We start from the raw sequence: 14,436 nt of genomic DNA on the forward strand, positions 1-14,436 counted from the left end.
AGATCATCACCAGAGCTGCAACAAACCATCCATTTCCTCAAAATCCAATAGAAGACTATATTTAAAAAGATTTTATTCATTTATTCATGAGAGACACACAGGGAGGGGCAGAGACACAGGCAGAGGGAGAAGCAGGCTCCATGCAGGGAGCCCGACGTGGGACTAGATCCCGGGTCTGCAGGATCACACCCTGGGCTGATGGCGGCGCCAAACTGCTGTGCCACCCATGGGTCCCTAGAAAACTATATCTTGAATGTCTGGCTCTGAGAAGAAGCTCATGCTGGAACTATTCCAGGAACCACAGAGAAAGCTTAGTCCTGTTCCCCATCCCGTCTTTCAGGGCTGACTCCAGCCTGTTCTTTCTGCCTTCCCTGAGGTCTCCAGAGAGCGCAAAGGAGAAGGAACCACAAGACTCAGCTGAACTCCAAGTACAAACTTTATTTCTATTACAAGTATGTTAATAATAATAATAATAATAATAATAATAATAATAATGGTAGTAGTAGTAGTAAAATAAAAAGAGGGGATGGGGGCTCTGATACTTGGCTTTCAGAGCAAGCCATGGAGCTTAGGCCTCAGTCCTGATCTGGGCAGAGCCCAGTGTGGCCCTCGTGGTAACAGGGAGCCCCCAGCCTTCTCCATCAGAAGACAGTAAAGACAAAGGAGCTGTGCTCCCCACCAGAAACAGGAGGCAGTTATGCCAAATGCCAAAGAAGCAGATTAAAACAAAGCCACTAGTGCACTCACCTCTAGCTCAACTCATTTCCAAAGCCTTTTCCTAACATATATTGCAACTGGCCTGAACACTGTACCAGAGTGCCTCCATACATATTAGAGGCCCAAATTCTAGACTGGGGAGGGGCAGTACACAGGAGAGGTTACCTTAAAGTTCCCAAATTGAGGCCCCAGCAGGGAAGAGAATCACTACACTGGTGAGTACCAGGTTTCCAGAATTCTCTCTCCTCTTTCCACCAGGACTTCACAGCACCAAGAAGCAGTGGTAATAGTATGTCAAAAGATGGAACCCTGGTGGGCTGAGGGGTCATAACTTATTATTTCTGTGCAGCCAAAAGGCAGCAGCTAAAGATGAAACATTTCTCAACAGCCTCCCTGCTAACCCTCCCCCCGAACCCTCAAACTCCCACAATCTCAAAAGACACAAAATGGCCATAACCTAGAAAAAGTTAAAATCTGTAAAACCTCCCCTGCCCATAGAGCCCAAGAGGTGGGGCCTGAACCACGCAAGTGCTGCTCTGCAGAGAAGATGAAACCACTGTGCAGGTTCTCTGCAACACCATTACTCCTCCTCTTCTTCCTCCTCTGCATCTCCAGCTCCCTGTTGCTTGGGGGGTTTTGCCTGTTAAACAAGAGAACAAATGAAGTAGAAAGGAGGAAGTGTAAAGCAAACCTCCTTCTTTAGAACCCTAGAAATGTCAAACTTCTATGGAAACCTCATCCACTGCTCAATGCCCACCTCTTCTGACTCCAAGAACCATGCCAGCCCCACTCATTTCTGAGTCCTCATTGAGCATTACTGGCTGGATCCCCAATTACCTTTGCAGTTCTGTTGCGGTAGTTGGCGGTGGTGGAGGTGACCCGCGAGTTCCTGCCACCTTCATTCCTACCACTGAAATAAAAGAGGAGGATTGGAAACTAGTTCCTAAGATGTCTCTGAGTAAAAGTCAGAAACAGCCAGAACCAGACAAAAGCAACTTTCCACCAGCAGACAAAACGAACAATGAAAAACCCACAGAAAGCAAAAATTGTGACATATTGGAATCAGGTCACAATACAAGCAAAGTCCATATTCTGTTCTCCGGAGCTACTCCCAAGTACCACTCCTGGGTTACTGATTCTTACCTTACTCCGTATCTCCCTGAGGGCGCACGGGGGAAGGAGGGTACAAGGTTTTCTGGGTAGAGATTTCGCCCCGGATGAATCACTGGAACATGTCCGGTGACCATGGCCGCATTATGGCTGTTTCGACTGCGTCCTCGGCTATCCTGGCTGTCTAAGTTGTTGAGCTTCAGTATGCGAGGAGGGCTAGGCTGGCACCCAGGTCTGGGGCCTGATGTGGATGTTGACAGTCGGTTACAAGTAGCTGTCATATTATTAATGGGTCTGCTGGGGGGAAGAGGGTAGGTGGGCCCTTTAGCTGTTTCCTGCTTGATATCATCCATGTAACCAGAAGATAGGTCTCCTGAGAAGAGAAAAAAGAAAGCACCAGCTTTTGGGAAAAGCCTGCTCTTGCTATTGGTGCTGGATCTGGGGCAGGAATAATAGGATTCTGGGTAGAAGACAATTGCCTTACTGTTGAAACACACATCTCCAGGACAAGATTAGGAACACTCTGTTCACACTTACTACCTGAGTCCTCAAATAGTCTCCTGAGTATTCAACAATGGTGTGCCAGCAAATCTCGAAAAATGATTTCCAATTGGCTTTGTAGTGGTTTGGTTTCAAAAACAGCTTACTTGCCACCTCATGAGGTTTGTAAATAATGTTACTAATAAATTTGAGTACCCTAAACCTAGTTCAACTAGAAGCAGGAACCCAGGGCAGACATAGTGAAGTGTGAAAATTATCTCCAAGTTATCCACTAACTGCACAGATAGGAGACCTGCATCTGAATAAGCACTGAGAAGCATATCTTGTGGCTGTCCCCAAAGCCATTACCCTATAAATACACTTAAGGAAGCTCAGTCTAGGGATGCCTGGGTGGCTCAGCGGTTTAGCGCCTGCCTTTAGGCCAGGGCGTGATCCTGGAGTCCCAGGATCGAGTCCCACATCAGGCTCCCTGCATTGAGCCTTCTTCTCCCTCTGTGTCTCTGCCTCTGTCTGTCTCTCTCATGAATAAATAAAAGCTTTAAGAAAAAAAAGCTCAGTATAACACGGGACCACAATTAGCCTTCAAAAGAGTCCCCAATGTGATCCTACTGTGCCTAGTAATTCAGAATTCAGGTAACCCCCATGTTAAAGTAGCAGTTGAGAAGTGGTAAGCAGGCCTGAGCCAGCAGCAGACCTGTGGCCTTGGCTCAGCCCTGGCTAATACCCTGGTGTCTGACACGCCTCTTGGGCAGGTCTGGTGAGGTCTCTGGAGGCTGGAAATCCTGTCTAGGAATCCCCTCTGTCACATGGTTGTTTGCTGTGGCTGGGCGTTGGTCACACTGGTCCTAACAAGAAAAACCAGAATTAGTTCCTCAAGATTGAATCATTCCTATGATAACTGAGAGGGAGCAGCACGAGGAAAGGAAGGAAGAACAGGCTGGGTAAACACATCTTAGTGGGGAAGGGAGGAGACAGACATGACTTTGACAACCACTGTGAGGAAGGGCCTGCGACTAAGAAGAAACACATATGGAATGGCACAATCATTCCCATTAGCACCTAAGGCACTGAAAGAAGCACTCTGACTCTGCCAGGATGAAGGGAAGGCTGGCCTTAAGAACCCGGAAAAGCATGTCACTACTTTGATCATAGAATATTTGCATGGTTACTTATTTCATAGTCTCCCCTCAGAGACAACAAGCAGTTACTGGGTCTACTGCTTGATCCAAAAGGAGAAATCCTTCTTACAGAAATGAAGTGTGTGATGTTCTATCAAGAGCTATATAGGGTCAACTATTGAAATAACCCCGAACATACCTCCAGTATCAGCTCCTCATAACAAACAAGAAAATGTCGGCAGAAAATGTATTTTTTAGCAACAGATTGGAATCCTACACTACAAAGGTGAAAAAGAGCTTTAGACTGTCCAGTCTAACTTCTTCACTGATAGATCTCTCCAGTGAGAGGACAAGACCTAAGGTCAAACATAAAGGTAAAGCCAGAACCAGACCTCCAGGTCTCCTGGAATGCCACCACAACAGGAATTTGCTTGGTCAAAAATAAAATGTTTATTAGTGACCTCAGGGAAACTCATCAAAATCCTTTTGGCACAGGGCATCTGGGTGGCTCAGTTGGTTAAGCACTCGACTCTTATTTTAGCTCAGGTCATGATCTCAGGGTCATAAGATCCAGCCCTGCATCCGGCTCCACTGAGGGTGAAGCCTGATAAAGATTCTCTCTGCCCCTCCTCTCCTACCTCCCCCATGTGCTCTTCCACCCTCTAAAAATAAATAAATAAATAAATAAAAGTAAATCCTTTTGCCAGGTCCTGGATGTCTGCTTAAATGGAGTCCTGGCTACTCGGTTCCTCACTTAATGACATTATGGTTTTAGTTGACAGAGATAAAGTCTGAAAGCCTAAGGTAGTGTACACCTCAGATAGTTCACAGAATAGGGCAAAAGCCAGGTCAGGTATGCATGCAACTTAAAAGCTAAAGAAATATTCTCACTTCTGAAAATTTTAGGTTCATTTGAAGGATCTGCATGGAGTGAAATGGACAGGTCCTCTAGGGATTCTTACCTGGTGATGGAACAGCACCTCCTCCTCCAGCTGTACTCCACAGAATTCACATGGAATGATGATACTATCCTTCACAGGGGGTGAACTGCTCAGGCCCATCAAAGAGTCTAACTGATTATTCGCAGCCTGTTGCAAAAACTTCTGGAAGATGACATCAGGGTCCTCCACCCCTTTGGGGGAAGTGCTGCCCATATTGAGTGAAGGTAAGGCACAGGAAGGATTGCAGCTTGTCTGTCTCAAAAAAAAAAAAAAAAAAAAAAAAAAAAAAAAGTTAAAAAGAAAAAAACAGGCATTAAGGAAAATACTACATTCCTAAAACACAGTCTCAAAGTCACAAAATGTTAATAATGCTTAATATTGGAAAGATTTAAAAAGGGTTAGTGCAAATGAAGATGGAACATTACTTTTAAACATTTTTGTGCTGTTTTAAAGTTTTTTTTACTATGTTCATGTGATTATTTTTTTTCTTTTAAAAAGTAATCCTACACCCAATGTGGGATGAAACTTATAACCCTGAGATCAAGAGTCACATGCTCTACCAACTAAGCCTGACAGGAGCCCTGTAATTATTCTTTTTAAACTGAGAAGAGTCAAGATTCTTCCCACAGTCATAAAGAGGCTGTTATGACTATAATGGGTTTTCTTATTCTACTTTCCCAAAACAAAAAGTAGACATATTCAAATACTGTAATTATTCCACTTATGGGGGGAAATCTATGTTCCACCTAGAGCACAGGAATTACTTAATAGTTACAGAAATGCCGGACGAGGCCAAACCAAATCAGAGAGAGCAAAAGTGTTGAGGTAAAAAGTTGTTCCCTCCACCAGGCAATCCTCAAACACAAAGGTTATTCTCTAATCATTCCTAAATGGCTCAAGAACTTTTCAATCATTCAAAAAGCATGTGACAACCTTTCATACACCAGGTATTGAGAGATTCCGTAGCTAGGAAAACACAGAACCTTCTCGAGGAACTCAGCAAGTGGTGCAGATCAACAGGTAATCAGGACACCACACCATGGAGTGACAGGCTAAAAGAAAGTGGGCATAAGACTTTCAAGAAGGACACAGGTGGGACCTCTGACCTTGACTTCAGAACATCCCTCAGGATGGTTTCCTAAAAGTCATGTCAGAACCAAGTCTACAAGTAAAGGGTCTGTGTTGTTGGGTGTATTGAGGAAGCAGGAGTAGGAAGCCGGATGGCCACACATCTTGCAGGTAGAAAAAAGAAGGCGCAAAAAAGATTCTTAACCTTTCCAGGGAACTACAAGGATTTCAGTATACCTCCAATAAATCAAAATTGTGACATGAAATGACACCAGATTAAGATGGCCAGTAGAAATGTATACTAGCCACCACAGTATGAGAGCAACCAGGCCTGCTAAAATGAACATTATTAGGCAGCCAGGGTGGCTCAGTGGTTTAGCAACGCTTTTGGCCCAGGGCGTGATCCTGGGGTCCTGCGATCGAGTCCCATGTCGGGCTCCCTGCATGGAGCCTGCTTCTCCCTCTGCCTGTGCCTCTCTGTGTGTGTGTGTGTGTGTGTGTGTGTGTGTGTGTCTCACGAATAAATAAATAAAATCTTAAAAAAAAAAATAAAATGAACATTATTTTTCCAAAAGAGAACAAAGCTAAGGTCTCCTAACCTCCTAATCATGTGTTTCATGGTAAGAAACACAGTTGCTACTCCTGCCACAGGTATATTAAATTAGTTTGCTCAAGATCTCATGTGGCCTACAACACCAACTATGGCCTGCACACATTCCTCAAATAACTCACAACACACCTGATGGTCAATCAGCAGTTCCTCTGGGTAGAGCTCCTCACAAAATTCACAAGGCAACATGGTCTGGTCAGCTGCACCTAGGTATCAGGCCACACAGTCAGACTCAAAGACAAAAATGAACTTGATTCAACTTTTTATCCCCTGTGTGAAGTTATATATATATAAGTTTGACTTCTGAGGTGCCTGGGTGGCTCAGTCAGTGTCTGTGTTGGGCTTGGGTCAAATCCCAGGGTCCTAGAATCAAGCCCCTGTCAGGCTCTCTGCTTGGCAGGAGCCTGCTTCTCCCTCTCCCTCTGCCTCCTGCTCCCCCTACTTGTGCTGTCTCTCTGTCAAATAAATTAAATCTTTAAAAAAAAAAAAAAGTTTGGGATCCCTGGGTGGCGCAGCAGTTTGGCACCTGCCTTTGGCCCAGGGCACGATCCTGGAGACCAGGGATCGAATCCCACGTTGGGCTCCCAGTGCATGGAGCCTGCTTCTCCCTCTGCCTATGTCTCTGCCTCTCTCTCTCTCTCTCTCTCTGTGTGTGACTATCATAAATAAATTTTTTAAAAAAATTAAAAAAAAAATAAAAATAAAAAGTTTGACTTCCTATGACATTTCTTAGATGTAGCAATTTGTGAGGCTGTAAATCCTCCCAGAGGAACCATCTAAAAGACAAATCCTAGGGGAAAAGAGGTCCAGCATGAAAAAGGAGATTTACTTGCCACAATTTCCTGAATAAGAGTAAAGTAGTTGCTTACCCACTACTCTAATTAAGGAAGAATGTAAATGTGTACAAACCATAGGCACTAATCTAAAAGCTTCTGTGTATTATCTTTATCCTCAAGGAAAACTTAAAAGGAGATCCTACATTACCCTCATTTTATAGATCAAGAAGTTGAGGCTCACTTAGGACTGGTACACAGAAATCCTAAAAAAAAAAAATCTTTCCCAGTACAAAATACAAAAAAAGATGCTCAATAAAAGTAATTTTATGAGTAAATAAATAAGAGTAGTTTTAAACCCAGGACTCCCCAAACACAACAGCATTAATAAGACTGCTGAATAACTGGAAGGTAAACAGGGATGCCTGGGTGGCTTAGTGGTTGAGTATTTACTTTTCACTCAGTTCATGATCTTGGGGTCCTGGGATTGAGTCCTGCATCAGGCTCCCCATGGGGAGCATGCTTCTCCCTCTGCTGAGTCTCTGCCTCCCTTTCTGTGTCTCTCTCATGAATAAATGAAATCTTCAAACAAACAAAAAACAACTAGAAAGTAAACAATGAGAAGAGTTAAGAAAACTTGCCTGCCTAGGTCTTCAATCTGGGTAGGAGAAAAAATGTTTACCAACAGTTGCTAGCATTTGGCCTTTGCCCAGATGAGTCTAGAATCGATATTTGCTTTAACATAATTTTATACTTATAATGTTTAAAAGCCCAAGCCAATCAAAACTTCAATTAAAATTATCCTAGGGGATACCTGAGTCATACATGATCTCAGGGTCATGAGATGGAGCCCCATGTCAGGCTCAACACTCAGCAGAGTCTGCTTAAGATTTTCTCTCTCTCTCTCTGCCCCCTCCTCCCTCCTTGCACTGTCTTAAATCTTTTAAGAATAAATACAATATTAAAACAATTCACTCAATAGTATCCCTAGGCACCTGCCAGAAGCATATATAAATACTCTCACCCATAAGGAAGTTTAATGTTAAAACACACACATAAGGGGGATCCCTGGGTGGCTCAGTGGTTTAGCACCTGCCTTTGCCCAGGGTGTGATCCTGGAGACCCGGGATTGAGTCCCATGTCGGGCTCCCTGCATGGAGCCTGTTTCTCCCCTCTGCCTGTGTCTTTGCCTCTCTATGTCTATCATGAATAAAAAATATATATATATTCTTAAAACACACACACACACACACACACACATGGGGGGCACCTGGGTGGCTCAGTCCGTTTCGTGTCTGACTCATGATTTTGCCTCACATCATGACCTCATGGGTCATGGGATCAAGCCCTGTGCTAGGCTCTGCACTCAACACAGAGTCTGCTTGGAAGTATCTCGCTCTTTCTCTGCCCCTCCCACTTGTATGCTCTCTAAAATAAAAAAAATTTTATTTTATTTATTTATTTTTTAAAAGACCAGTTCTTTTTTTTTTTTTTTTAATTTTTATTTATTTATGATAGTCACAGAGAGAGAGAGAGAGACAGAGGCAGAGACACAGGCAGATGGAGAAGCAGGCTCCATATACCGGGAGCCCGACGTGGGATTCGATCCCGGGTCTCCAGGATCGTGCCCTGGGCCAAAGGCAGGTGCCAAACCGCTGCGCCACCCAGGGATCCCCAATAAAAAAAATTTTAATTAAAAAACAAACAAACAAACAAACAAAAAAACCATACACATGCAGGAGGCAGTAAGCCACCATGACTGTCACCAGAAACAACATAGAGCAAAAAGGAGACTTTAGATACATTTTAGAACCATACAGAAAAATATTTAAAATGTTTAAAGAGATGTTTAAAAAGGAACTGGAATATGACTACCCCAGATACAAAAATGTTTTGCTTTTTTTGTTTTTTTTTTAAGATTTATTTGAGAGAGAAAGTGCATATGCACACACGAGTAGGAGCAGAGGGAGAGAATCTTTAAGCAGACTCTCCACTGAGCGCATGGAGCCCATCATTTAAAACATGATGAGGCAAATTGAAGAAAAAAAAATATCAAACCAAACTCAAATAGAATAAGGATGCCCGGGTGGCTCAGTGGTTGAGCGTCTACCTTCAGCTCAGGGCATGATCCTGGGGTCCTGGGATCAAGTCACACATCAGGCTCCCCACAGGAAGCCTATGTCTCTGCCTCTGTGTCTCTCATGAATAAATAAAAAAAAACTTAGAAAAAAACCTCAAATACAATAAATGAAAACCATATAATCACTGAAGTGGAAACCTCAATGGACATATTGAACAACAGATTAGAAAGCAAACATTTGAGGAATGCCTGGGTTGCTCAGTTGGTAAGTGTCTGCCTTCAGCTGAGGTCATGATCTTAGGGTCCTGGGATCAAGGCCCACATAGGGCTCACTACTCTGTGGGAAGCCTGCTTCTCCCTCTCCCTCTGCCTGCTTCTCCCCCTGCTTGTGCTCTCTGTCAAATACATAAATAAAATCTTAAAAAAAAAAGACATTTATGAAATTACCCAGAATGTACCACAGAAGACAAACGAAAAATTTAAGAAACATGGGAGATAGAGTAAAATCTAAAACATGTAGGGGCGCCTGGCTTACTCGGTTAAGCATTAGACTTTTGATTTGGGTTCAGGTCATGATCTCAGGGTCATAAGATCAAGCCCTGTGTCAGGCTCAGTGCTCAGAGGGGAGCCTGCTTGAGATTCTCTCTACCTCTCCCTGTGCTCCCCCACCCTTTCCCTCTTGCATTTGCCTGCATGCTCTCTCCCCTCTCAAATAAATAAAATCTCTAAAAAACAAAGAAAAAGACTACGAAGAATAGAAGACAAGCAAAATAACCAAAGAAATAATATATCACAAATTTCCATGTAGATGAAAAATACTAAATTTACTAATCAGGAAGGCCAGCAAATCCCAAGAAATTTAAAGCCAGAGAAATCATCAGGAAACTGCAGAACCTCAAAGACAAAAAGATTTTAAAATCAGTCAGAAAAGACAAAGTACCTATAGAGAAATAACATTAACAGATGATTTCTCTATAGCCAACAATAGAAGCCAAGAAATAGAGTATCTTCAAAGAACTCAGGAAATATAATTGGCAATCTAGAACTGTGTGACAGAGAAGATAGAGAATTTATAATCCAGACACTTTCAACAGAATTTCCAAAGAATGTATCTTAGGAAGAAATTTATCCTAGAAGGAAGTTCTCAGAAATAAGGAAGAAAGGGTGAGCAGAGAAAATGGTTAACATATAATAAACAAATACAACGAGTATATAAAACAAGAAATGACTGTATCTGGGGAACCTGGGTGGCTTAGGCAGTTAAGCATTTTCCTTCAGCCCAGGTCATGATCTCAGGGTCCTGGGATCGAGCCCCACTTCAGGCTTCCTGCTAAGCAGGGAGTCTGCTTCTCTCTCTCTCTCTCTCCTTCTGTCCCTACCCATCACTCATTCTCTCTCTCAAATAAATAAAACCTTAAAAAAGAAAAAAATGTCTGTATCATGGTATTAAAAAGAAAATGAGAACACTAACAATACATCAGTAGTTTTTAAGTTATAAAGGGATGATCCTAATTCTAAGGGTATTGTATTAATTGGGTTAAGTGTGACAAGGTTGATTTCAATCTTTGTTAAAGTAAATAAACATGTTGAAATTTACAGGGCAACCATCACAAGAACAGAGACTATAAATTCCAAAGTAGGGACACCTGGGTGGCTAAGAGGTTGAGCATCTGCCTTTGGCATCCTGGAATTGAGTCCCTCATTGGGCTCCCCGCAGGGAGCCTGCTTCTCCCTCTGCCTAGGTCTCTGACTCTTTCTGTGTCTCATGAATAAATCCATTAAAATAAATAAATTCCAAACTAGCAGAGAAGAAAAATGGAATGTAACAAACAAAAGTCAATAAAACAATCTAAGGTATGATCAAGAAAGAATAAAATAAAGACTGAACCCAGTCTTCATCTATCACTACTATGCTACTGCATTTTACTTTCTTTAGCATCATAAAAGTCAAGCCTGAAAGGTTGTTAAGGGGACTCACATTAAAAGATGATGCTCAGATTTTGGAAAATGCTTTCTTTGGACTAGTGCATTTTCCTAAGAGACAGAAGCAGCAACTATTAGGTAAAAAAACAGATCTAAGGTAATAAAGGGGAGAACCTGAATACCAACATCCCATAAAGAGTTGCCAAACTTAGAAATGGTTAAGAATCCAAAGCCAAACAAACATTGGCAAGCCCTGTTCTACTCCCCAAGATGCAGAAAGTCTAATAAAACCAGCTTTTAAACAATCTCATATTACATATTCACATCTTTTGATGTACAAAGAATATAGGCTACCTGTTAGCTACTGGAGGTGGTAACCTCTGGGGAGAACCAGGAGACTTATCAGTGGGTGAGAAGGAGACTTATGCTTCCTTTTACACTTTTACAATCTTAAATCTTTAAAATAATTTTACTTTTTTCTTTAACAGATCTATTGGGATATAATTTACATACCATGTGATTCACCTGTTTAATTCATACACAATCATTTTTATTATAGATGCAAATCGTTTTTAAATATCCTCTACTCAAGGGGATGGAAAGTGCAGCTCAGGGAATATAGTTAATAACAGTGTAATACATTTATTGTGGTAAGCATTTCATAATGTATGGAATGGTTGCATCATTATGTTGTACACTTGAAACTAATTTCTCAACTACACTTCAATTAAAACAAATAAACAAACGGGCACCTGGGTGGCTCAGTAGTTGAAAAGTTGTAATCCCAGAGTCCTGGATCCAGTCCCACATCGGGCTCCCTGCAGGGAGCCTGCTTCTCCCTATGTCTCTGCCTCTCTCTGTCTCTCATGAATAAATAAATAAAATCTTTTAAAAAATAAAAAATAAAAAAACACGATGTGAAGAATTATACTACCCAGGATCACTCTCTGAGCCAAAGGCAGGTGCTCAACCACTAAGCCACCCAGGCATCCCTACCCTATTATTTTTGGAATTATTATTCACATAGTGGTATGAAGAAAACTTATAGCTGACAACTGCTTAAGTTTAGGTTCCCAAAACCTCTTAACAACTCTAACACTTTATATATGTATGACATGCATCCCTCAAATATACTGTTCTCCAAACAAAAGACTCAAAAAAGGGTGGTTCACTGAACACAATCCAACGTTTACTCTTAAAAACTTAGTTTTAATCCATGAGTCCAATAGTCCAATAATACTAAAAAAAAAAAAAAAAAAAAAGCAAAACCAAAACCAAAACACCAAGCCACAATTGTTTTTATCTATTGCTTTTTTTTTTAGTAATTCCTATACCCAACGTGAGGCTCAAACTCTTGACCCCAAGATCAAGAGTCACAGAGACTAAGCCAGCCAGGCACTCCAGAATTCCTTTTAAATGAGAGCAGGGAGGGGAGCAAAGTTCTTTATAGAATAACTAATGTAGGGGATCCCTGGGTGGCTCAGCGGTTTGGCACCTGCCTTTGGCCCAGGGTGCGATCCTGGAGCCCCGGGATCGAGTCCCACGTCACGTCAGGCTCCTGGCATGGAGCCTGCCCCCCCCCGCACCCCCCTCTCTGTGTCTATCATAAATAAAAATAAATAAATCTTAAAAAAATAATAACCTGTAGAACAAAGGATAAAAACAGAAAAATCACCAATGTACAATCACCAGTTATACCTAACTCAAGCAAGAAACAGTAGTGAATACAAAAAACTGCTAAATAAAAGATTCCATAAATGTCTCATTCCCTCACAACCTCAAAATAACATCTGCATCTAGTTATTATAAAGGGAAAAACTACTCATATAATGGAGGTATTTGATAGATCTCATTTTAATAAGATAAACTGAAATCCTGAGAAGAACACAGCATCACCAATGTGGGAATTCTGCCAAAAGTGCATGACTTGAGTCTAACCAAGGGAAAACAATCAGACAAATCCAAGTTGAGAAAGAAGTATTCTGCAAAACAACTATTCTAGACTCTTCAAAAAGTATACGTGTACTACAAGAAAAAAAGGTGGAGGGGCCTAAATTAACCTTAAAAAAACTAAATACAATGTGTAATCTTGGATTTTGTAAATAAAATAAGCTCCAAATGATATATTATGTTTAAGTAGGAAACTTTTGTTAAATTTCCTAAGAGTAATATGCATATTGTGTTTACATAGAATAGCCTTGTTCTTTTTTAAAAAATATTTTATTAATTTATTCACGAGAGATAGAGACATAGATACAGGCAGAGGGAGAAGCGGGCTTCCTGTGGGGAGCCTGATGTGGGACTCGATCCCAGGACCCCAGGATCACACCCTGAGCCAAAGGCAGATGCTCAACTACTGAGCCACTCAGGCGCCGAGAATACCCTTGTTCTTAAGATAAATGCTAAAGTAAGAATAAAATGTTATGCCTGCAATTTATTCTCAAATGGTTCAGGGACAGACATAAAAATATATAAGTGGAAAATACTAAAATTGGCAAATATAAATAAGGAGTATATAATTTTTTTAATTTAATTATGATAGTCACAGAGAGAGAGAGAGAGGCAGAGACATAGGCAGAGGGAGAAGCAGGCTCCATGCACCGGGAGCCTGATGTGGGATTCGATCCTGGGTCTCCAGGATCGCGCCCTGGGCCAAAGGCAGGCGCCAAACCGCTGCGCCACCCAGGGATCCCAAATAAGGAGTATATAGACATTCACTATACTATTTTTTTTTTACCCTCAGCGTTTTTTTTGTATTTTTGATTACTTTTTTCATTTAAATTCAATTAACATATAATGTATTATTAGCTTCAGAGGTAGAGTTCAGTGATTCACAGTCTTATATAATACCCAGTGTTCTTCATCACATCTTGTGCCCTCCTTATGTCCATCACCCATCCCCCCAACCCACTCCCCTCCAAGCACCCCCCAGTTTTCTATGATTAAAAGTCTTCTAAGGTTTTTTAATAATAAAAAGTTGGGAAAAAGCAAAAAAAAAAAAAAAAAAAAAAAAAAGGCAAATCTTATCTCATGAAAAATTCTTGATTTTCTATGAATTATATAGATATAAGATTTAAAAAACCTGTAGAGACAGAGGCTAGTGCAGAATAAACAAACCTACCCTTCATGTCATTCAGAGCATTGGAACCTTCAAAGGACTGCTCTGCACCACATACAGCCCTCCAGAAGTCCTGCTCTGCCACACTGCGGGCCTGCCCTTCATTTTGCAGACTTAGGGCCAACATGAAGTCCAAGTTTGCACTGTCTTCACCACCCTCTTTTGAGGCTTGTCGGGTTCTATTCTTTTCCTGTCTTTCTTGTTCTTCCACTGGAAGAAAAAAAAATAATAACCAGTATTCAAGATATAGTAGTGGGATGCCTGGGTGGTGCAGTTAAGCATCTTTTTTTTTTTTTTAAGATTTTATTTATTTATTCATGAGAGACACACAGAGAGAGAAGCAGAGACACAGGCAGAGGGAAAAGCAGGTTCCATACAGGAAACTCGATGTGGGATTCGATCCCGAGACTTCGGGGATCACACCCTGAGCCAAAGGCAGATACATGCTCAACCGCTGAGCCACCCAGGCATCCCAAG

At 41.6% G+C, this 14,436-nt stretch overlaps 1 protein-coding gene across 2 annotated transcripts in view; it reads right to left on the reverse strand.

The window, feature by feature from the left end:
• Positions 1-423: 423 nt before the first annotated feature.
• TRAFD1 (TRAF-type zinc finger domain containing 1) overlaps positions 424-14,436 on the reverse strand; it is a 52,203-nt gene continuing 38,190 nt past the window's right edge. For both annotated transcript variants that reach the window (XM_041728934.1, XM_041728933.1), the window contains 7 exons: positions 13,963-14,169; positions 6,195-6,271; positions 4,409-4,639; positions 3,053-3,173; positions 1,861-2,200; positions 1,555-1,627; positions 424-1,357 (listed from right to left, as the gene is read on the reverse strand). In XM_041728934.1, the coding sequence (XP_041584868.1) occupies positions 1,298-1,357; positions 1,555-1,627; positions 1,861-2,200; positions 3,053-3,173; positions 4,409-4,639; positions 6,195-6,271; positions 13,963-14,169 (1,109 nt within the window). In that variant the 3' untranslated portion in view covers positions 424-1,297. The remainder of the gene's footprint in view (positions 1,358-1,554; positions 1,628-1,860; positions 2,201-3,052; positions 3,174-4,408; positions 4,640-6,194; positions 6,272-13,962; positions 14,170-14,436) is intronic.

Source organism: Vulpes lagopus, chromosome 14 (genome assembly GCF_018345385.1).
Source record: "Vulpes lagopus strain Blue_001 chromosome 14, ASM1834538v1, whole genome shotgun sequence".
NCBI classification, from domain to species: domain Eukaryota; kingdom Metazoa; phylum Chordata; class Mammalia; order Carnivora; family Canidae; genus Vulpes; species Vulpes lagopus.